This window comes from Festucalex cinctus, chromosome 5 (assembly GCF_051991245.1).
Source record: "Festucalex cinctus isolate MCC-2025b chromosome 5, RoL_Fcin_1.0, whole genome shotgun sequence".
NCBI lineage: Eukaryota > Metazoa > Chordata > Actinopteri > Syngnathiformes > Syngnathidae > Festucalex > Festucalex cinctus.
The window spans coordinates 12,896,061-12,920,232 of record NC_135415.1 but is presented as its reverse complement, the minus strand read 5'-3'; the positions used below and the strand labels follow the sequence as shown (position 1 = coordinate 12,920,232).

The 24,172-nt window shown below is 39.4% G+C and overlaps 2 protein-coding genes across 2 annotated transcripts in view; one reads left to right on the top strand and one right to left on the bottom strand.

Moving 5' to 3' along the window:
• The window catches only part of LOC144018960 (ral guanine nucleotide dissociation stimulator-like), a 37,509-nt gene extending 33,701 nt beyond the window's left edge, over positions 1-3,808 (bottom strand). The window contains exon 1 of the mRNA XM_077521686.1: positions 3,189-3,808. Coding sequence (XP_077377812.1) covers positions 3,189-3,209 — 21 coding nt within the window. The 5' untranslated portion in view covers positions 3,210-3,808. The remainder of the gene's footprint in view (positions 1-3,188) is intronic.
• Positions 3,809-5,912: 2,104 nt separating this feature from the next.
• Positions 5,913-15,472, top strand: ptgesl (prostaglandin E synthase 2-like). Its single transcript, XM_077521793.1, has 7 exons — positions 5,913-6,263; positions 8,018-8,227; positions 8,329-8,384; positions 10,179-10,331; positions 11,778-11,978; positions 13,316-13,433; positions 14,933-15,472. The coding sequence occupies exons 1-7, from the start codon at positions 5,964-5,966 to the stop codon at positions 15,071-15,073; spliced, it is 1,179 nt and encodes a 392-aa protein (XP_077377919.1). The 5' UTR covers positions 5,913-5,963; the 3' UTR covers positions 15,074-15,472.
• Positions 15,473-24,172: the final 8,700 nt, after the last annotated feature.

The window sequence follows — 24,172 nt, the reverse complement described above, 5'->3', positions numbered from 1 at the left end:
AGCTTGCCATTTGCCGGAGGCCTACCGCTGCGGCGTCCGGCAAAAATAGAAAATAGGCTATCCTTGCGGAAGGGCTGCGGGACGCCGCAGCTGAGACGCAGTCGACACGCAACGCACCCGCAAGCGGTGTAAACGGCACCATTCGAATGAATGGAATCTAATTGCTTGCGTCGCCGGAACGCACCGCAACTGCACCGCAACCGCAACCGGTGTAAACCCGGGTTAGGAGTTAGGATTTTGAAGCCTGTAGATAGAGCTTCAATGTTTCAAGGGTTTCAAGCCTACGGTAGGTATTTCAAATAAAGGTTAGCATTTTGAGTTAAGCTTTCAAGCCAGTGTTATCATTTCCAGTGAGAACTTATGGTTTAAAGTTAGTGTTTCAAGCCAACATTAGCGTTTTAGAGCAGGGGTAGGCAAACTCGGTCCTCGAGAGCCGAGTCCTGCAGTTTTTGGATGTTTCCGTTTAAACTTTGGTTAAAGTCCAAGTTAAAATATTAAAGTAGGATTTCAACCCGGCGGACGAGTGGTTAGCACGTCCGCCTCACAGTTCTGAGGACTCCGGTTCAAGTCCAGGCTCCGGCCTTCCTGGGTGGAGTTTGCATGTTCTCCCCGTGCCCATGTGGGTCTTCTCCGGGTACTCCGGTCTCCTCCCACATTCCAAAGACATGCATGGCAGGTTGATTGGGCGCTCTGAATTGTCCCTAGGTGTGCTTGTGAGTGTGGATCGTTGTTTGTCTCTGTGTGCCCTGTGATTGGCTGGCAACCAGTCCAGGGTGTCCCCTGCCTACTGCCCAGAGCCAGCTGAGATAGGCGCCAGCACCCCCCGCGACCCTTGTGAGGAATAAGCGGTCAAGAAAATGGATGGATGGATGGATGGATTTCAAGCCAGGAATAGGGTTTTAAGTTGAGGTTTCAAATATTCTCAAACAAACCGTTTTCTCCATGGTAATGTTTTTCCCAGTGTTTTTTTTTTTTACACAAATGCTTCGCCGACTGGTGTGATTGGTCGTCACCTTGCCCACCCTTCGCTCCTCTTGGAGCCGGACGCTGGCGGTGAGCGGCCATGTTTGACGCCAGTGCGTGGGAACAAAGCGGCCATTCAGTCACCATTCATGTGCTAATGACGCTAGCCACGTAGCGGAGGATGTCCCGCACATGAATGCGGTTGTCATGGCAACCAGCAGCCACGAGAACCACTTCCTGCGGACTCACTGACAGTGCAAATATGAATGCAACTTTTACACCAATCACAAAAGTCCATTTTAGTGCAAGTGAAGTCTGCCCAGCAACAAGTGACTCGCTTTAAATTCAAGGATTTTTATTTTTTATTTTTTTGCTGACCTGCCTATTTTTTTGTGCTGTTCTCTTCACGTTTTAACATCCCGTGTGTTACATTTATATTATTTTAAAAATATGTAATTTTGTTTGTTTGTTTTTTTATGTTCCTATTTTCCCTTATTTTTGTCAGTCCAAAAAATATTACAAAGGCTGATATTTTTAGGGAACTGTAAGAATATTTATGGCTTCAACACGGATGTTGTTGATGTTGCAAATGATGTGATCGGTGAAATATGTTGGAATAATATGTCCGAAAGGAAAAAATAAAATGAAATGTTTATGAGTCTACAGAAGAAAAAAAACATTGACATTTAACACTCATCGCAATATGAGGGTTCTTACGCTTACCATTTTGGTTTTAAACATGGGTAAGGTTTTACATCCATAATTACTCTTTGTGAAAGGTACCAACACATAATTGAAAATTCACGCCAATTACGTGATTGACGGGATGCAGTGTTGGATTAGTGTTGGTGTGGTGCCCAAGAATAGGAGTTCCAAGTTCCAAACAACCGGTGTCAAAATGGCCGCCGTCAAAACTTTACGATACTCTAGCTTTGTGTCGGCAGAGAAAAAAAACGTATACTGCATTGATTCTAAAAGCGTCTTTACAAAAGAAGTTTCTTTCGTGTCTGTGGCTTATAACAGAATGTAAATACATCAACCAGTTGTTAAAAAGCAGGCCAGAAAAGTCCCCTAAGAGCATTTAGCGAGTATGTACACTCGTGTCGAGGATGCTGATACGTTGTAAGTTGCTACAAAACATTACAGCAGTGTAGTATATTCATCATATCATCATTACATGTGGTGAAGAAAACCAAATAGGCTACGGAAGTCAAACGACGTAGTCGTTTCAAGTTCACGTAGGAGAAAAATGGAAAAGCACAAACATCAATAAAGTGGATTTGAACAAAGGCATCAAGCAACACTAAATATCCCACATGCTTTTGTGAATTCTGTATAAAAGGCACATGGTGATAAATTATGGCTTACGTTGATGCATTAACTAAAGGGCTACATTGAGCAGAATCTCTATTTGAAAGATGCTTTTTTTGCTACCATGTGTTGGAGTACTTAATCGCCGTGTTCTGTATGAAAAGCAAAGGACGAGAGATATCGGATGCCACAAGTTGCTGTAGTAAATAATTACTACTTCTATGTGGAAAAACAAGACCCAACAAAATCAAAATCTACTTTTATGGCTGTTTTTCAGGATGACTATGTGAACAGGGCCCAGTACTGATACTATCGTGTATCACACAGTGAGCAATCGCTGGGTTCTGTGTAAAAGGCCAGGGTGGGTAAATGTTACATCTCCTGTTAGGTGTGGCTATTTTGAAGCATCTCTATGTGAAAGGGGTTGATGAGTGACAGCACCACGATAGCTATTAGTGGTTGTTTTATGTGGAAAAACAGAACAACACATTCCAGATCTACATTTACAGCTATTTTGCAAGATCTATGTGTGAAAGGGATCCGTGACTGGTATCACCATGTATCATAACAAACAATTGCTACATTCTATGTAAAAGGCAAAGGCGGATGAATATCAGATCTACTGTTAGGTGTGGCTATTTACTGCATCTCTGTATTAAAGGGTTTTATGTTTAGTAGCACTATTTGCAGTAAATGATCGCTGGGTGCTGTGTGAAAAACAAAAGACCAACAAATTCCAGATCTTCTTTTATAGATATTTTGCAGGATCTCTGCTTGAAAAACAAAATTCTAATATGATGAAGAGAATGTAATTAAATAGGCACTCAGCGGTCACATGTGATGCTAATTAGCCCAATTATGCAAATGAGCCCTGGGTCCAGGTGTGCTTTTGGGGGCAAAATGTCCCAGCTTACCTGTTTTTCCAGCATGATCATTCTCTCGCTGTCATGACCTTCATGAGCGTGTTGAGGTGCACCTTCAGTCGGCCATGCAGTCAGTCTTTCCCCTCGATTAGCATCCTCATTGAGAGAAAGGGGGGGGGGGAAATGACGAGCGTGGGGAGGAAACGCGCTAACTAGCTTAGCCGTGATGCTAATCGACTGCTACGGCGTTTAAATGTCCTCTTCGCCGCCAGCATGACTCCACATGGCGGGGTGGGGGTCAGAAAAGCAACAAGAGCTTAGGGGGGGGAAAAAACATCCAGCCGTGGAGCTAATGGGTTAGCTTAACATTAGCCGGCTAAAGAGCGAGCGGTGGTGTTTATTTGTCTCCTCCCGCTGTCATCCGAAAACAACACGACATCGACGGCGCGGGGGAGAAGAAGATGTCCTCCAGCGTCGGTTCTCCACGCCAAACCTCCATAATCATTATCATCATCGTCGTCGTCGTCGTTGCCATCTTCCCCGCTTGACGAGCACTGCGCCCCGGCTGGATGCGGCGATGCCACCGCGGCCGTGGATGCTTTAATGGATGCTGGGCAAGGCGGAGGCGAATCTCTGTTTTCGTGGCCAGCGCGATGCCGTTTTCGATGCTCGTGAACGCCGCATACGTAGCATGAGCACGTAACAATGTGGAAGGCGTTAGAAAATCCGGAGGGGCATGGAACGCACCGCTGTTAGCTTGGCTACATTATATTTCTTTCTTTGTGTGGCTAGGAAGATGTTTATTTCCAAAAACATTAATGGATGTTGTAGCTTCTGCTGTGACTCTCCGGAAACTTTGGTTCACTTATTTTGGAAATGTCAACATGTAATTTTTTTTCTGGTCTAGGCTCTGTGTTCTTTTAGAAGAACTTATTTTGACAAAGAATTTGTTTTATTTTGGAAGAATGTAATTTTTGGTTTTGTTGAAAAAAGTGGAAAAAGCAAAGTGTTTTTTATTTTTTATTATTATTATTTTGGCAAAATTTCACATACATAAATGTAAATTTATGGGAATTCTTCTTTTTGGCCTTTATTTACGAACTCAGGCTTTATTTTCTGTCAATTAGACATTGTAAGAATAAAAAGGCGTTGAAGACAGTTTCTGTTTGTGTTGAATGTAATGTATTTATTTAATTTGACATGCATGTTTAGTTACCCGCTAGCGTTTCTTGTGTTTTTTTGTTTTTTTTTCCCGTTTGTATTTCTTTTTGTTTTATTTGATGTTCATGGTTGAATGGTACTGGTTCGATGTACTTGATTGATTGTAAATGGAAAGTATTGAATAAAGCGGGGGGCGGGGGGGGGATGTTTATTTACTATTTACTACACAGAGTTCCAGGCCACTCTATGCTCTTTTATTGCGTTATGGCCTTTTCTTTACTCAACTAGAGTGTGTATTTTGTCACGTGACCAAATAGTGGATTCCCGCTTAAATGCATTAAATAAATAAATAAAATCACAAGAGCCACGTGTCAACTCAAGTGTCATTAAAGCTCAGATGGTAGAAAGTTACATTGTTGTCGTGCAGAGTCTGAATATTTGTTCAGTATTTTGTATGTTCTTTAAAGTTGAAATGCCTTTTTAAAGTAGACTTATTCAAAAAGCTTTTTTTTGTGGTAAATGTCACAAGTATATATAAAACAAAGGTCGGTTTATTCTTTACTTTGATTCACTTTTTTTTTTTTATATATTGCTCATTTTCAACAACATTTATGCTTGAGTTAAAAAGAAGACTGCCAAAGAATTAAATGTTCAAATTAAGGAAACAAACTTTTTTTTCAATTAATAGTCAGTTGTATTTGTTGTACTTTTGAAGAATAATCAATACATATGAGTGAGGGATTACTCATGCTATGACAACGATTTTTGGGGTACACAAGACAAAAATGGTTGTGAACTAACAAATCTTATAGTATGCAGGGGTGTTTATTTGCACAACTATACCACAGAGTTCCAGGCTACTGTATTTCCTTGAATAGTGACCACACTCAACTACAGAGGGTACCAGACTGTTGTATTTCTTTTGTGTAGTAGCCACTACTTTTCACTCAACTCCAGCGGGTATACTGCCACAATTTTAATGTTTTGTGACCACACGACAAACTACAGTGTACCAGGGGGCTACTGACGTCTATTTGCTGTAAAACAGAGATCACCAGACTACTGTATTTCCTTGTATAGTGGCTATGGGCGTCTAACGATAGAGAGTAGGATAGGTGCTAGTTTTAAAGCGGTAGCGTGGATACGGTATTGCCTCATATTACTATAATGGGTGTGTATTTACTCAGCCACAGAGAATGTTCGGATTGCTAAGGATTTGTTAAATATGCCAAGTAATTAAAGTGTTACTTCGATTCTTCTTTTTCTTTATATATATATATATATATATATATATATATATATATATATATATATATATATATATATATATATACATATATATATAATTTATTCAATTTGGCTTTTATAACGTATGGAATTTTAATATATTTTTTTATCATTTCATTTTTAATACTCTAATTGCATTTTCAATTGTTTCACATATTATTTATTGTAAAGTATATTATTTATTTTTTATATTTATTTTATAATATTCCTAAAATCAGCTACGTACTATTTCAAAGAACGTAATAACTCCAGTGGAAAATAGCGTAAACGTATGACGTCACAGGCAGGCGGCGCTCATCGCAGCCGAGTCAACTTGAGGGGGAAGCGTAACCACGCAACCTGATCGCGGGGCATTGTGGGACTTTATGTAAACCCAACATGGCGGCGGCCTGCGCCAGATCGCTGGTTAAGGTCGGTTGGACGATTCTGGAGAGTCCTGCGCTCCGCCGACCCGGCACCGGCGCCCTCCTGTCGGGGAACGCGGGCTCCCATGTGTCCCGGAGGAGCTACTACTACGGCGGCGCCGGGCCAGGAGCCCGCTCTGGACTGCTGCGGTCTCTGCTGGGTGGTGGTGGTGGAGGAAGCCGAGCGCTGAGCTGCGCCTTCCTCCTCGGCGGCGGTGTGGGGCTTTACCACACCGTCAAGTTCTACTGGGCCCAGCAGCGACAGCTGGCCCAGGTGAGATGCCACTTGGCCGGGGAGAGGAAGGAGAACGCTGCCTTGCATTCCCGGGAAAAGTAGTATAGGGGGAAAAAAAACATTGCAAAATGATCAATTTCAGTGATTTTGCTATTTATAGTTGTGTGAAATGAACTTTCTCGTTTTATTCTAGAATGGGCAACATAACGTACGAAATTTAAAACAATTATTGTTATTCAGACCAGATTTTTGCAAGAGAATAAAACATGATACACTACTTGGTTATAGTAATATTAAAGGGATACTTGATTCATTGAGACAGTTTAAGCAGTAAAAAGTTAATATTTTTGTCTATAATTAATGTGGTAACCTTATTATTTTTCGTGTACAATTAATAATACCATTAAAAAGTAAGTTTTCTACTTTCTGTCAACATCACCTGTGCTGAGGAAGTCGGTAGCGACCAATCATGGCTCAGTTTGCTGACCAAACCCAGAAGAGAGGTGAGCCATGATTGGCCGTGACCTACTTCCTCAGCATAGGTGATGTCATCTTCACTCGACAGCAAATGGAAAGCTTAGTATTTTAAAGGGATACTTCACTTATTTAGCCCATTATAGCAATAAAAAGTTAATGTTTTGTCTAGAATTAATTTGATACTTTCATTATTATAATATACAATTAGTACCTTTAAAAACACATTTTGTAACTTGCTGTCGACTGAAAATGACATCACAAGGGCTCAGGTAACCAATCAGAGCGCACCTGTTTTCTAGGGTTGGTCATGTGACATTCACAAGCTGAGCTGTGATTGGTTACCTGAGCCCTTGTGATGTCATTTTAGGTCGACAGCAAGTTGCTAAATGCGTTTTTAAAGGTACTAATTGTACATGAAAAATAATGAAGTTTTCAAATTTATTCTGGACAAAATAGTAACTTTGCGCTGCTGAAAATTGTTCAATGAGTCAAGTGTCCCTTTAAGTAAAAAAAAATGTAGTCATGTAAATAATCATGACAGTTGTCAGCAAAACTAGGAAAACAGTCATGTGTTCCTGTTTTGGTTATTTTGATTTGTTTAATCCATTACTGTACCATATTTTTGTTGCTTTTTTTCGCATTTATATTTTGTGTAGGCGGCACGGTAGTCGAGTGGTTAGCACGTCCGCTTCCCAGTTCTGAGGTCTCCGGTTCGAGTCCAGGCTCGGACCTTCCTGGGTGGAGTTTGCATGTTCTCCCCGTGCCCGCGTGGGTCTTCTCCGGGTACTCCGGTCTCCTCCCACATTCCAAAGACATGCATGGCAGGTTAATTGGGCGCTCCGAATTGTCCCTAGGTGTGCGTGTGAGTGTGGATGGTTGTTCGTCTCCGTGTGCCCTGCGATTGGTTGGCAACCAGTCCAGGGTGTCCCCCGCCTACTGCCCAGAGCCAGCTGAGATAGGCGCCAGCAGCCCCCGCGACCCTTGTGAGGAATAAGCGGTAAAGAAAATGGATGGATGGATGGATATATTTTGTGTTCATATATTGCAAAGAACAAATTCACCGCAAAGCAGAGTTCTCCATATTTCCAGCCATTCCGCTCTTTAGTAAACAATCTGCAGTAGAACATGGGTCAGTTTCACCAAAATGAAATTACCATAAAGCAGAGAAAACAACCTTTTCTCCCACAAAAAAAGTCATGTCAAGAAGAACTCTGTGTTAAAATTGTTTGTGACATTTGACCTGGAAAACAACACTTCTTGCAGTTAACGCTGACAAGCTCCATCTTGAAGCACCCTTGCTTGTGTGTTGATTTCAGGTGCCCGCTCCAGACGGCCCTTCGCCGTCGGCGTCGCCGTCCCTGACGCTGTACCAGTACCAAACGTGTCCGTTCTGCAGCAAGGTGCGAGCCTTCCTGGACTACCACGGCCTGGCCTACCGCGTGGTGGAGGTCAACCCGGTCATGCGGCGGGAGATCAAATGGTCGGCCTACCGCAAGGTCCCCATCCTCATGGTGGACGAGCACCTGGTATACCGCTTCAACGCTAACGCTAACCCACAAACATCTTTTAGTGGCTGTGATTCGTCTGTGATGTCAACTTTCTTTTGTTTGTTTGAATCATACTACAGCAACTGAACGACTCGTCCGTCATCATCAGCTCACTCAAGACGTACTTAATCAGCAAGTAAGCGCCGTTATGTGAAAGACTATATTGACAACTGTCTTGATTATATTCTTAACTCGTTGACTGGCAGCCATTTTCACTGAAGCGACCCCCTTTGCTCTAGGCTGGTTTACTGGATTTTGACTGATTTTGCAAGGCCCGTAGAATATTGTGTTTATTGCTATAAAAACATAAAAAAAAAAAAAAAAAAAGAAAGATTAGAGTCTCTTCCTTCATCAGCGGAAAAAAAAGTATTTCTGTTTCCACTTTGCAGCAATTAGCATTAGAATATAGCTAAGTTTCATTGTTATTCACAAACCTGTTAAAAACTGTGGGGAAATCAGCTTGTTTTCAACATGGCCCTGGTTGATCTCTTATACTCTGCTGCCACCTGCTGGCCGTTTTTGTAATAAATAACATTGCTTCAACCGTTCTCTTCAGTTCACAGGCTGCATCAAAATATTCTGTATGCTTTAGCATAAAAAAACAAAAAAACTATAAATACATCTTCGGGAGCATGGTAATATTTAAAATAGAACGTATTTATACGTTTTTGGGAGCAAATGAGTTAACCGCGCTGATTAGTAATTTGACCTTGATCAATAACAAGTTACCTTAACAATTATCTTGGCTAACTTGATGACTATCTTAACCATCCTCACGACTACCTTAACAACTACCTTGCAAACTAACTTAACATTAACATCAACCTTAACAACTATATTAACACCATGACAACTACATTAATATCTATATTAACTAGTTTGCAACTACATTACCAACTTTAACTACATAACATCTATATTAACTACCCTGACAACTACCTTAATAATTTTCTTGACTATCTTGATAACTAACTTAATATTAACAACAACCTTGACCACTATATTACAACCTTAACAACTACCCTAAAACTTGTTAACTCAATGACTCCCAGCCATTTTCACAGAAGCAATCCCGTTCACTCCCGGCTGTTTTACTGGATTTTGACTGATTTTGCAAGGCCCACAGAATATTGTGTTCTATTGCTATAAAAACACTGAACCTACCAAAAGAAAGATTAAAGTCTCTTCTTTCGTTAAGAAAAAAAAAAGTATTTCTATCTGTTTGCGTTTTGCAGAAATTAGCATTAGAATATAGCTAAGTTTCATCATTATTCACAAAACTGTGTGGAAATCAGCAAGTTTTCAACATGGCCCTGGTTGAGCGATTATACTCTGTTGCCACCTGCTGGCCGTTTTTGTAAATACTACCATTGCTTCTCCCATTCTCTGCTGTTCAGAAGCTGCATCAAAGCTCTAGCATAAGAAAACATAAAATATATAAAACGTGTATAAATACATCTTTGGGATGCTTAAAACATTTCAAATGGAACGTATTTTTACGTTTTTGGGAGCAAATGAGTTAACTAACTTAACAATTTTCTTGACTGTCTTGACTACCCTGACTACCCTGTCAACAAACATTAACAATACTAATACCTTGACAACTACATTAACTATATTACCAACTAGCTTGACATCTACATTACCAATTTTAACATAACTACTGTAAAACCTCGATGAATAATTGTCTTGACAACTACCTTAACAGCTAGTGCAACAATTACCATCACCAAATATCTTGATAACCACTCAAACTGCACCCTTGGCAACCATTTTGACAACCATTGCAACAACTACCTCGAAGACCAACGTTGAAGATGACCTCAATGACCTTGCCAATAATTTCAACAACAAACTGGTCGGATATCCCAAAGCTAACTCGGCAAACTTCTTGAGATGTTTATTTATTTATCTGTTAATTTATTTCCAGGGGTTCCAGCATGTCGGACATTGTGCGCTGTTACCCCGAGATGAAGTCGGTGAACGACAGCGGCAAGGAGGTGACGGAGTACAACAACAAGTACTGGCTCATGCTCAGCCAGGACGACGCGGCCGCTGTCTACCCCGACAAGGGCATGCAGAAGTAAGACAAGTGGGGCGGAGCTATGTGGCGATGCTAAGCTAACTTTGCACCTGCAATCATTATTACCGTGCCATCATTAATAGGGCGATCACTGTTGAATATTGTTAGAATTATTTATCTATTAGTAAAATAACATTTTATTTTGCATCAAAGTAACAATTTTCCCGACTACTATGGGGTATATGCCACGGAAGATGCGGGACGTGATTTTGCACATCAGTTTGTTTCCGGTCCGGGTTGCAAACGCGCAACCGAGGGGCACAAAGTCGGAAGCACAAGTATTTTTGACGCAGCCCAAACGTCACAAACCGAACCGGAAACAAACTGATGTGCAAAAACAGTCCCGCCTCTTCCGTGGCGTATTCCCCATTAAGCAATTGTTAATTATTTGATATTGTTTAGTGTTTTAAAAATAACAAGTAAGCAATCTCACACAAGAGGGACTGATTTTTGAATTGATTGATTTTTTTTTTTTAACTCTATTATAAAATAAGTCTTTTCATGTGATAATCCGTAAGTTGTCGATTTAATAGGTTAATTTTCACTCTTCTTAATGTCAACTTGTATGAGAAGAAGGCTGCATTTAGCAGTTGATCTGTTACCTTTTTTTTTTTTTTAAAGATAATTTTTCAAAATACCAAATCTAATTACCGGTATGTTGTGTGTTTTTTTGTTTTTTTTGTTTTTTTGTATTAAGCTTTAAATGTACACCTTTTTAAACTGTAGTTCTATTGTTAATATAGGTAGTCTGTAAACATTTTTTTTGGTTTTGTTTGTTTTTTACAATTTTTTATTTAACACCCCCCCCCCCACACACACACACACACACACACACATGTATGACAATGTTTTTTTTGTGTGTGTTTTTTTGTTTTTTTTCTATTAAGCTTTAAATGTACATCTTAAACTATAGTTCCATTGCTAATGCATTGACTGGCAGCCATTTTGACTGAAGCAATCCCCTTCCCTCCCAGCTGTTTTACTGGATTTTGACTGATTTTGCAAGGCCCACAGAATATTGTATTCTATTGCTATAAAAACAGGGAACCTACCAAAGGAAAAATTTCATTCTGCTCTTTCATCAGGAAAAAAAGTATATTTGTATCTATTTACCTTTTGCAGCAATTAGCATGAGAATATAGCTAAGTTTCAGCATTATTCACAAATGTGTTAAAAACACTGGGAAAAAAAGAGCTTGTTGCAATATGGCCCTGGCTGATCTCTTATACTCTGTTGCCACCTGCTGGCCGTTTTTTGTTTTTTTTTATAAAAACAACAATTACTGTAAGCAACCACTTTAGATAAGAAGCTGCATCGAAGTCTTCTCTATGTTCTAGCATTTAAAATAAAAATAAAAAAGTATAAATATGTTTTTGGGAGTGAAGGAAAAAGTACTTAAAACGATGTGACTTTTTTTTGTGTGTGTGTGTGTGTGTGTGTGTCCAGGGAGGAGATGAAGTGGCGCCAGTGGGCCGACGACTGGCTGGTGCACCTGATCTCGCCCAACGTGTACCGGAGCGCCGGCGAGGCCCTGGCATCCTTCGACTACATCGTGCGCGAGGGCAAGTTCGGCGCCCTGGAGGGATTCTTCGCCAAGTACGCCGGCGCCGCCGCCATGTTCGTCATCGGCAAGCGCCTCAAGAGACGGTGAGCGAGCGAGCGAGATTTTTTTTTTTTTTTAACACGTCAACATAGGGCTGTGCAATAATCGAAATTCAATTACAATTTCAATTATTACACTCCACAATTACAAAATCAACATGATCGTAAAAAAATATATACTAATTTTTGAGTTGTTTAAATTTATACATTTGCACATTTTTTTTCATTTTAAAATAACTAATTTAATAAATGTTTCATCTAAAAGGAACTTGCATAATTAGTGTTTCAAAGAATTTTATTTGTCTTAATATTTTTTTTAACACTTTTTTTTTTTTTTTTTTTTTTTTTTTTTTACATTTAAAGATTTTCTTTTGTACTAAAAAAAAAATAGTAAATTATCGTACAGTGCACATGCTCCACTCCAACTTCAAGTTTTTGCCAACATAAATAAATATACCGGTATATTATTATAAATATATATTATTATACATTTTTAATATTTTATTTAAATTATTTTTAAATGTGTAAACATTTTCTTGTTTTGTACCAAAAAGATAAATGATCGTCCTACTGCACAGTGCAAAAACTACTGAACTCCAACTTCAAATTTTTGCCAACATAAATAAATATATATTATTTCAAATATATATTATTATACAATCTGTTTGATCCAAAAGGAACATACATAATTATAGTGTTTCTATTTTTTGTTCTTAATATTTTTAAATAACTTACATTTTTTCTTGTTTTGTACCAAAAAATAACCGTTTGAATAATCGTGATTTCAGTTATTGCCAAAATAATCGGGATTATTTTTTTCCCGTAATCGAGCAACCCTACGTCAACATGTTACAATAATGACATTCAAATATTTCCCATGATTTTTGCAAATTTCTTGGGGTTTTTTGTTGTTGTAAACTTAAACAATAACAATATTTTTTTAATGAATCATAATTTCTATTATTTGTTCTTAATATTTTTAAATACTTAAATATTTTCTTGTTTTCTTTGTATTCTTCCAAATATATTATATATACAATCTGTTTGATCCAAAAGGAATTAATTAAAAGTTAAAGTTGTAAACAATAAAAAAATATTTTTTTAATAACTCATAATTTCTATTTTTTGTTCTTAATATTTTTATTAAAATACTTAAATATTTTCTTGTTTTGTTTTTTACCAAATAATAAACGTGATTTCAATTATTGCCAAAATAATCATTATTTTTTCCCATCATCGAGCAGCCCTACGGCAACATTTTACAATGACATTCAAATATTTCCCATGATTTTTGCAATTTTTTTATTTATTTTTTTTTTAAGTTAAACAATAACGAAATATTTTTTTAAATTAATCAGTCAATTCATCGGTTATCCTTGCAGACACAATCTTCAGGACGACGTGCGTCAGGACTTATACAAGGCTGTCGACGATTGGGTGGCGGCCGTTGGCAGGAAGAGGAAGTTCATGGGCGGGGAGCAGCCCAACCTGGCCGACCTGGTGAGTCGTGTTCATTTTAGCCGCCATTTTTAAATTGAGTCTTAGTTTGAGTCCAGTTTCAATCACACTTGTTTAATTTTTATCATAGTTAGTCAATCTCATCCCATTTTTATTTAGTCTATTTTTAGTCGACTATAAATCTAGCATTTTCAATTCAATTTATTTCATTCATTATTTTTCCATAAACTGACGCCTTGAGTTGAAATACATCTTTCTTTTTGTTTTGTTCTATATGTTGTTTTAGAGGAAAATATCTGTTCCTCTTAATTTATATTCACTTTCTCTTTTTTTTTTTTTTGTAATTTAATTTATATATTAATTGGTAAACTTTCAGGATGGGCTTTAAATATTATTTTAAGACAGTTAAAGGGATACTTTACTTATTTAGCCATTTTTAACAGTCAAAAGTTCATATTTTGTCTATAATAAATTTGGTATTTTCTTTATTTTTTCTTGTATAATTAGTACCTTTAAAACACACATTTTGCAACTTGCTGTCAACTGAAAATGACATCGCAATATACTCAGGGCTCAGGTAACGACCAATCATAGCTCAGCTTGTGTATGTCACATGACCAAGCCTAGAAAACAGATGAGCTGTGATTGGTCGTTACCTGAACATGTGATGTCATTTTCAGTCGACAACAAGTTGCAAAATTGTTTTTTTTTTAAGTATTAATTGTATGTGAAAAATAATAAAAATATCTAATTATGGACAAAATATTAACTTTTTATTGCCATTAGGGGTTCAATTCATTACATTTTAAAATTTTTAGTTGTATAAATAATAGATTAGTGTGGTCTCTGTAACCACAGCCGCAAACGACACAAATAATTTTAGTTTTTATTTTAGTACAAGAAAGCATAATTTTATTGGTCTGGTTTTAGTCAATAAAAACTGTCAACATTTTAGTCTAGTTTTAGTCTGGACAATCAATCTATCCCTATATATATATATATATATATATATATATATATATATATATATATATATATATATATATATATATATATATATATATGAGTCAGCAGATAATGTTGAACATTTCAGATCTAAAACTATTTCGCACATTTTTTTCCTCATCTTGTTGATGAAAAACAACTTGACACGCAACGTCATGTTTTTGTACTACTACCATTGCTTTAAGCCGCCTCTTCATATCAGAAGCTACATCAAAGCCTTCAGTATGCTCTTGTACAAAAAAACAAAAAACGTATAAATCCGTTTTTGGGAATGAAGGACAAAGTATTAAAAACGTATTTACACGTTTTTGGGTTTGAATGAGTTATGAGGGGTTTTAGTATAGTCTAGTTTTAGTGTGGTGAAAAATGTGTGTTGACGAAATTATTTTTGTTCAGTTTTTGTTGACGAAATTAACAGTACTGGTGAGGAAACGCCGCATCCGCACCTGACAAATTACAGTCAACCCGCGTTCATGGTGGGACAGATCTCCTCCCACGATCTCACGGTAGTTTTGCCGCTTGCTCGCCCCCGACAGGCCGTGTTTGGGGTGCTGCGTGTGATGGAGGGCCTGGAGGCCTTCGACGACATGATGGCCAACACCAAAGTGAAGCCGTGGTACCAGCGCATGCAGGCGGCCACGCGCAACCACGACGGATGCTCGCGGTTGTCACGGTAACCACGTCTGGACATGTTGGGGACTTCTGGATGCTCACGCCATCTTATAACTGCTTTGTTCTGGAATATTGCAGTTAATTTTCCATACCTCTGATTTTTACGGTTGATGTCGATGGCTGTAAAAGTTTCATTTATATTCCTTAACGAGTTGCAAAATAATGAAAATAATAACAATAAAATAAAATAAAAATAAAAAAACAGAAGAAAAAGTGTTAACTTATTCTTGTGCTGAGCTTCCGGGATGCAGGATGATGACACTGCCATAAGAAGGCGCTCTTGAGTCGGTTGGTTTGTCTGAAAGTAAAAAGAAATGAAAAGGTTTCAATAATGCAATCGAATGTACTTGAAATGCAGGATTCATGTGTACTTGTAAAAAGCTTCAATAAAGACAAGAATGTTGTTTCATGTGTTTTTATTCAATACATGTAAACAAACTATTAAAAAAAAAAAAAAAGAAGCTAACTGCACTGTTTGGATGACTAGTTTAATACTTAAAAAAATAAAAAAAATAATGCATTTTTAATGCAACTGTCCGGCTAAAGAGTTTGAGTTTGAGTTTAGTTTATTAAAAGGACAGTGTGCAGTAACATTAAAAAGATGGCTGCACCAGATTTAGCAAAATGCTAATTTCCATCTGTAGTCCTCATAAAATAAAATTACATAACAGTTAAAAACTACATACAAACAACATACGAAGCACCAAAATTACATTCAACTAACATGTGAAGTATCAGATACGCAGTACAGCATTGTTAAATTACATATCCTATAAAATGAAAGAGGCAGAATTTTACACATCAATTTACCAATCTATAACAAGCACAAAATACATAAATCATAGAGGTAGTAGTTATAACATGTTTGCTATTGAAGCAACAACAGTTATACTTGTGGCTGCGTCCATCAGACGGTACCCACTAGGGTATCGTCTGATGGGCATGTACCCAAGTACGAGAAATGTGGACAGGACTGATATTCAAGGAGCCAGCTTTTGACTGCGCGTGAAAAGCTATTAAAATTGGTGTTATTTTTCATGTGGTCGGGGAGCCCGTTCCACTCTTTAATAGCTTTATAAGAAAAGACTGATTGAAAAAAAGACAGACTTTCTTATTGGGATGTTGCAATCACCCCTCACTGCAGACCGTGACACCCTGTTTGTTGATTGTGATCGCAGATTTACAAATGTTTTTAATGGGGGTGGGGCTGCGTCATTAAGAATTTTATGCGTCAATATAATTTTGATAAATTATATATCGACGGCCAGCTATTCCGAAACCCAACCTCGACCCCTTGGCTGTTCTAACTGACAATTGGTAGAGCCGAGCATTGTGTGATTATTTGACGTAGGTATATGTATATGTATGTGTATGTATATGTGTATATATGTATATATATGTATATGTATATGTATGTATATGTATGGATAATGGGTTACGAAATAGAATATGAATTTATATTATGCATAGGCTATAAAGTAATAATAATAATAATAATAATAATATAGAAATATATTCTTAAAAAAATAAATTAATAATAATAATAATAATCTCGCTTAGGTCACCATTTACTGGTGTATTGTTATGTTGAATCCCCCACAGATTTCCTTCACACTCACTTCCCCCCACGTTTCTTCACTATTATACTTATCTACTTGCTATCTCTCTCTTTATATAAATTATATAAATTGCCTAATTACTCTTTTGCTATCCTACAATATGTTAATATTAATAAGCAGCTTATATAGATGTATACATAAGACTGAGTCTATATTGCTTGTATGCAGAAATTAGCTCTGGTCTCCTGGAATGTGTGTGGCGCTCGCTCCCAGGCAAAAAGAATAAAAATTTTAGACCATCTCTCAAAATTTAAGGCAGATATTTGTCTCCTACAAGAAACCCACTTACAAAAATCAGAAGAAAAATTATTTATAGATAAAAATTTTAGTCAAGTTTACTCTGCCTCCTATAATAGTAGACAAAGAGGTGTCTCTATACTTATACATAAGAATTTATTCTTTACTCTAAATAATATAGTAACAGATTTAGAGGGCCGATATATTATTATCCAGGTAACTATATTTAATAAAGTATATACAATTGGTAATTTATATGCCCCAAATAATGATGACCCTGATTTTTTCCATGAATTTTTCTCTCGGTTACTCGATTTAGCAACAAATTCTACTATTATTATTGGAGGTGATTTTAACACGGTCTTGAACCCGTTAATAGATCGTTCTAATAATACGATATATACAAGGCGATTACGATCCGCTAAAGTAATAGATGAGTATATGGAGGATTTTGGCCTCAGCGATGGCTGGAGACTTCAAAACCCAACTAAGAAGGAATTTACTTTCTTCTCTGCTGTGCACCGATCATTCTCAAGAATTGATTTTTTCCTTACAAATAATTCTATTGTTGATAAAACTGCTATAAAAATACATTCTATAATTATAAGTGATCATGCACCAGTCTCCCTCACTCTACAAATTGACTCTACCTTTAAACCTCCCCCGATATGGCGTTTTAACATCTCATTACTGAAAGACGTAGAGTTTGATAAAATTATTAGAAGGGAGTGGGCAGATTTTTTGGAAATAAATGACTCTCCAAATATATCTCCATCTCTTCTCTGGGAAGCAGGGAAAGCGGTAATTAGAGGGAAAATTATATCATATTCAACTTATAAAAAGAAACAGGATCAAAAATTAGAAAAATACCTGGAAGATAAAATTAAACAACTAACGGATGAATATGTATTAAACCCAAATAATCAAATATGGATAGAACTACAGAATATAAAAATACAGTTAGATAACATGTTATCTAAAAAGACAGAGTTTATAATACAACAGTTGAGATATAATAATTTTGAACATAATAATAAATCAGGTAAATTCCTGGCAAATCAACTTCAACGGAATCGGGAAAAATCTCTTATAACGGCTATTAAAGATATAAATGGTGAATGCACACAATCACCAGAAGAAATTAACCATATTTTTTATAACTATTATCGAAATCTATACACAGAAATTAATAGACCTAACCCTGAATATATTGAGGAATTCCTAAACAGCTTAAATATACCTCAGTTATCTATTGAACATAAAGATATTCTCGATACCCCGCTTACTATAGATGAGTTGTATCGTGCTTTAGACAGTATGCCTAATGGCAGAGCACCTGGTCCAGACGGCTTTCCGGCTATATTTTTTAAACATTTCTGGTTAATGTTTGCTCCATTATTTCTAAGAGTAGTAACTGAAATTAAAAGTAAAGGTGATATACGTCAAGATATGAATATAGCAGCAATTAAACTTTTATTAAAGCCAGAAAAAGACCCTACCCTCCCGTCAAGTTACCGACCGATATCACTAATTAATACCGATATTAAAATTATCGCTAAGGCCTTGGCATCTCGATTAGAGACGGTAATCTCGACAATTATTCATAGTGATCAAACAGGTTTTATTAAAGGTTGTCATTCTACTAATAATATTAGGAGACTCTTTAACTTGATTAGTATGTCACAGCGGCATGATAAAAAGGCAGTTGTTATTTCGCTGGATGCAGAAAAAGCATTCGATAAAGTTAACTGGTCCTTCCTCTTTGCTGTCTTAAATAAATTCGGCTTCGGGGAGTCATTCATTCAATGGGTCTCAATATTATATGATTCTCCTAAAGCTACAGTTACTACTAATGGGATTACATCACAGAGTTTTACTTTACAAAGGGGAACAAGACAAGGGTGCCCAATTTCTCCTTTATTATTTGCTATATTTATTGAGCCGCTTGCATTAGCTATACGTCAGGATAGACGGATCCAAGGAATCCACTCCGGGACAATAGAACATAAAATTAATCTATATGCCGATGATATATTACTCTATTTAGAAGAACCTGCTATTTCGCTAGGGGAAGCATTTAAATTAATAACTAAATTCTCTCACTTATCAGATTACTCTATTAACTGGACAAAATCAACATTATTACCTATTACAGAAAATTCATGGAATCCTACAAGTCAGGATCCACACTACTCCTTTCCTACAGGTAATTTAAAATACTTAGGTGTTAAAATTTCACCTAAGTTAACTGAATTAACTTCTTTAAATTTTTCACCATTATTGGATAGTATCCGTAGTGACCTGGAACGCTGGAATAATCTTCCGATCTCTTTAATAGGACGGATAGCTACTATAAAAATGAAAGTTTTACCAAAGATTAATTATTTATTTTCAATGATTCCATTTAAACCTACGTCTAACTGGTTCCAATCGCTGGACTCTGCTATCATAAAATTCTATTGGAATAAAAAAAAAGCCAAAATTAGTCTATCTACTCTTCAGGAAAGTAAATCTAAAGGAGGTTTAGAGGCACCAAACTTTATGTACTATTATCTAGCTAATCAACTACAATATCTTGTGCTATGGACACAACCCAACAGAGATACTAACTGTTGGTTGGAATTGGAGCAGAAGGATTGTAATAATCTTAGACTGTCAGATTTACTCTTTATTACAAAATCAATAAGACGACATAATTGTTTTAAAAACCCAATGATAGCCGCCACCCTGACTGCCTGGTGGAAGGCATTAGAAATTACAAACTCCCAATTGGCGCCCTGTGGGCTCTCTCCCATTTGGCATAACCCCGACTTTCAACTTAATAATCAGTCGTTCCATTTAAGCCTATGGGAGCAGAAAGGAATTACACACCTTCATCATCTTTTCTCAGATAATAAGTTTATATCATATACAAACTTGGTCCAGAAATATGAAATAAAAAAGGGAAATTTCTTACATTATCTGCAAGTTAAAAATATGGTTAAGAAACAAATCCCAACACTTCAAGATACGCTCCAACTGCCTGTCTTAGCTAAAGATATTATAAAGCTTTCTCCAACAACAATAAAGAAAATATCAAAAATATATAAGTTATTTTTATACACAAATAAAACGTATTTACCGACTTTAAAATGGGAAAAAGACTTGTCTATAGTTCCGGAACCAGACTTTTGGACCCAAATCTGTGAAAATGTATTTAAAATGACCAAACAGACAAATTTGCAACTTATCCAATATAAGATACTTCATAGAACATATATTACACAATATATGATGAAAAAAATGGGACTCTCTGACTCCGACATTTGTCTCCAGTGCTCACAAAACACTGCCGATACTTATCTTCATGCTTTATGGTCATGTACTCCAGTGCTGCATTTCTGGACTAAAATCTTGGAAAAGCTCGCTGATATATTAAACTGTAGGCTTCCTTTATCTCCAAGACTGTGTTTACTAGGTGACTTAACAATAACTGAGCGACCATGTAAACAATCTCAATCTATATTTATAGCCCTTACTATTGCTAAAAAAATAATCCTTGTCAATTGGAAAAATAAACAATCTCTAAATATCGACCACTGGTTAAACTTACTAATAAATTATATCTCAATGGAAAAAATCTCTGCCTTAAATAAAAATCAAGTATCAAGATTTAAACAAATATGGTCTATGTACATAGAATATTTTAATCTCAATTTGGCAACTTAATCCTGCCAAGATTCTGCCTGTTAACGAGAGCCACCACATCGTTACAACTTCTGTTTTCGCTGCTCCTGTATTTGGTATTTTGTATCTGATTGTTTTTATTTTTATATAGTCAGGAACCTAGTTGCTGCTAGTGGGCTCGAGCATACCACACTATACGACACTATACTCAATAACTCCTTAAGATCTATTTCTAGTGGGCACTAAGCATCAACACTTGGTGTTACTGCATGCTAATTAGTCAATTTTCTTGACGCCGTCCCCTGTGGTCGGGCGGGGGTGGTTCTGCCCCCCCCCCCCCCCCCCCCCCCCGTTGTCTGCTCGGTGGCGGTTGCGTCTTGGCCGCTCCCTGGGCCCCCTGTGGGGTGCGGTGTTGGGGTGCTTCCCCTGGTGCCCGGGGCGGTGCCGTCCCGGCGCGGTCCGCTGCTCCGTGCCCGGCGGCGCGGTTCGGGGTGGGTGGGCCTCCGGTGTGCCCCGTGGTTCCCTCTCCCCTCCCCCTTCCTCCCCCCCGTCGCCTCTCCCTCCTCGCCTCCTCCCGCCCATCCTCCTCTGCCTCCCGGTCCCTTTTCCCTTGTCGCCCTCCCTCCTCCTCTCCCCCCCCGCCTCCTGCCCTGCAGCCGCCCTTTCGCCTTCTTGTCGTCTTCTCCCCGCTTCCCCCGCCCCCCCCCCCCCCTTCCCTGTCTGCCCTGCGGCCCCTCCCCCTCCCTCTCCCTGGGCCTGGGGCTCCCTCCCCGGCCCGGGCGTCGGGCTCCGGGGGCCGGGCGAGGGTTTGGGGCCTGCCCCGCTCCGGTATAACTCCTGGTGCCCCGGGCGGGCCCCGGTGGCTGGTGGGCTGTCCGGTAGCCCTGCTGCGCTGGCTGTCCGCCCATTGTGGTGCCGGGTGGATGAGGTGGGGGGCGGCGGGGGGTGGGGGTGCTGGGGGGCGGGCGTGCCACCTACACCCGCCGGGTTGGGTGAGGCCCCGCTGGTCGCTCCTCTTACTCACTTCACTAGCTTGCACTATACACTTTGTAAATATACACATAGGGCACACAACACATTTCTTGGTGGGGTGGGGAAGGGTGGAAACACCGTCTTCACCCTTCAACTCCCCTCCAATTTTAATGCACCTCACGTCCAAGGGGAGGGGTGAGTTGGGGCGGGGAGCCATCAGAGGGGATGGACTGCAGTGCCTGGCAGCGCTGTGGTCCCCCCCATTTGTGTCCCTGCCCCACCACTTTGTCCCTCCATTCCCTTTTTTAATGCACCACACATATACATATTCATTTTTTGGGGGGGGATACGGGTGTGTCGGAGTAGGGGAAATTTTTTCCCTCTGCTCCGACTCACCTGCTCCCAATTTTAATGCACCACACGCACACACTTGTATATACACTGGGTGGGGCCACATTCACGGTGTAAGGGTAGAGCTCGCCAGTCGGCGAGCTGGCGGACTCAGTAACAGGGTTAGGTGTCACTTGTACTCTGGCGTGACGACCGGGGCCTCTCCCCACCGGGCTCGGTGTTCTGGTGTCCCGCCTTCTCCCCTGGTGCTTCCTCCTCTGCTTCCCCCCTCCCGCCGCGGTGCAAATCTCGCGCGGCTGGAGGTGGGGTGGGCACATCTTCCCTCTCTGCGCTGCTGCCCGGTGCCGGTTTCCGGGGGGGGGTGGGGGGTTCTCGCGGGGGGCCGGGTTCGCGGGGGGGGGGGTGGCGGCCGTCGGGGGGGGGCGGCTTGTTTGGGGGGGGGGTGGAGGTATGGGTGGGTGGGGGGTTGGGTGCTGGGGGTCGGGGTGTGTTCGGGGGTTTGGGGGTCGGGGGTGGTGGGGCCTGGGTCGTGGTGGATGGCGGGTTTGGGTGGGGTGCGGGGGGGTCGTGGGGGGATGGGGGCTGGGGACCGGTGGGGCGCTGTGGGGGCCCGCTGGGCCTCGTTCTGCGGCCTTGGGCTCGGGGGTGTGGGCCGGGGCTGGGGCGGGGGTGTTCCGGGTATCTGGGTCGGCTCGCTGACCGGTGTCCGCTCGGGTGGCTTGGGGGTGGCCTTGGTGCTGCCGCGGCCTGGGGATTCCGGGGGGGGTGGGGGGGGGGGGGGTGCTCGCTTTGCTGGACCGCGGTTGACGGCTTCTCTCTTTGGTGGTGGTCCTTATGCATGCCAGATCCGTCGCACCAGCATCTACTGAAACTCAACAGAAGTACCCTCTCCCTCCCACAGCCCCTTGAATCAGTTGGTGCTGGTGTCTGTGGTTCTCACTTTTCTTTATCTATCCTTCCCTCCTTCCTCTCTTTAGTTTTTCCTCTGGTCACTTGAGATCTTAATTTATTAGAAGTATGAGGTTTCTGGGGTTGGCATAAGACTCCGGTTTTGTAACCACGCAGGAGGGGTCTTGTTGGTGCTGGACTTCACTTTGATGGATTGGATGTACTGGCTTCTATTGATCTCACTCTGCCTTATCGATCCTTCCCTCCTTCCTCTCTTTAGTTTTTCCTCTGGGCTCTTGAGATCTCGCTAAATTTGCTGGAATTTAGAGGCTTCCGGGGTTGGCGTAAGACTTTGATTTTGTAATCATGGGGAAGGCAGGAAGTGTTTGGTCGGTGCTGGATGTCACTTTGATTTACCTTTCTTTTCTCTTTATTTCTTTTTTTTCTGACCTTTTCTCTGGTCTCCTGACCATTTAAATCTCACGACTCTGGCAAGATTCTGAAGTACCTGGTTAAGGCGAAGGGTAATGGGATATTTATAAGGTTTTAGGTGAATGAATGAGTATAAATTTATACGTATTTGCACGCACGCACGCAAACGCACGCAAACGCACACACGCAAACGCACGCACGCACGCAAACGCACGCACGCAAACGCACGCACACATACACACACACAAAAAAAAAAAAAAAAAAAAAAAAAAAAAAAAAAAAAAAAAAAAAAAAAAAAAAAAGGAAAAGAGCAATGATGACAAGACGTTGAATCGGTAAGACTACCGAATGAACAATTCTGAGCTCTTCAAAAAAAAAAAAGAGAAAAAAAAAAAAAAAAAAAAAAAAAAAAAAAAAAAAAAAAAAAAAAAAAAAAAAGAATTTTATGCACCAAACAGGTATTAGAATACCTGATAAGGTTATCGAAGCTTAACATATTATGTTTTACGAGTATATTACAATGGTGGTGTCGCATTGGCTTTTTATCAAATATTTTTAGAGCTTGATTATATAATGTTCTAAGAGGTTTTAAAACAGTTTGTTTAGCCTGAGACCATGATGACAGGCAATACAAAATTTGTGAAATAATCATTGCGTTGAAGTATGATTTTGCTGCTTCCAAGGATAAAGAATCCCTAATATGTTTAAAGTTTGAAATATTAAATTTTAATTTACGGCATACTGCTTTAACATGATTATTGAATTTAAGTGTAGGATCTAAGGACACACCTAGATATTTGACCTCTTCGACATTTTGTATCATAAAATTATCAGCAGATATGTTTGGGGGAGCGTTTGGGATTGTTCTGTTGGAGAAGTACATAGCAATAGTCTTCTCTGTGTTCAGTATGAGGTGGGACTTGTTCAGCCACTCAGTTG

Bases quoted from the DNA above. Each gene is read 5' to 3' on its own strand.
- ptgesl (XM_077521793.1), top strand. From the start codon at position 5,964: ATGGCGGCGGCCTGCGCCAGATCGCTGGTTAAGGTCGGTTGGACGATT. The intron at 6,264-8,017 runs GTGAGATGCCAC...TGTTGATTTCAG, and splicing joins AGCAGCGACAGCTGGCCCAG to GTGCCCGCTCCAGACGGCCC. The intron at 13,434-14,932 runs GTGAGTCGTGTT...CGCCCCCGACAG, and splicing joins AGCCCAACCTGGCCGACCTG to GCCGTGTTTGGGGTGCTGCG.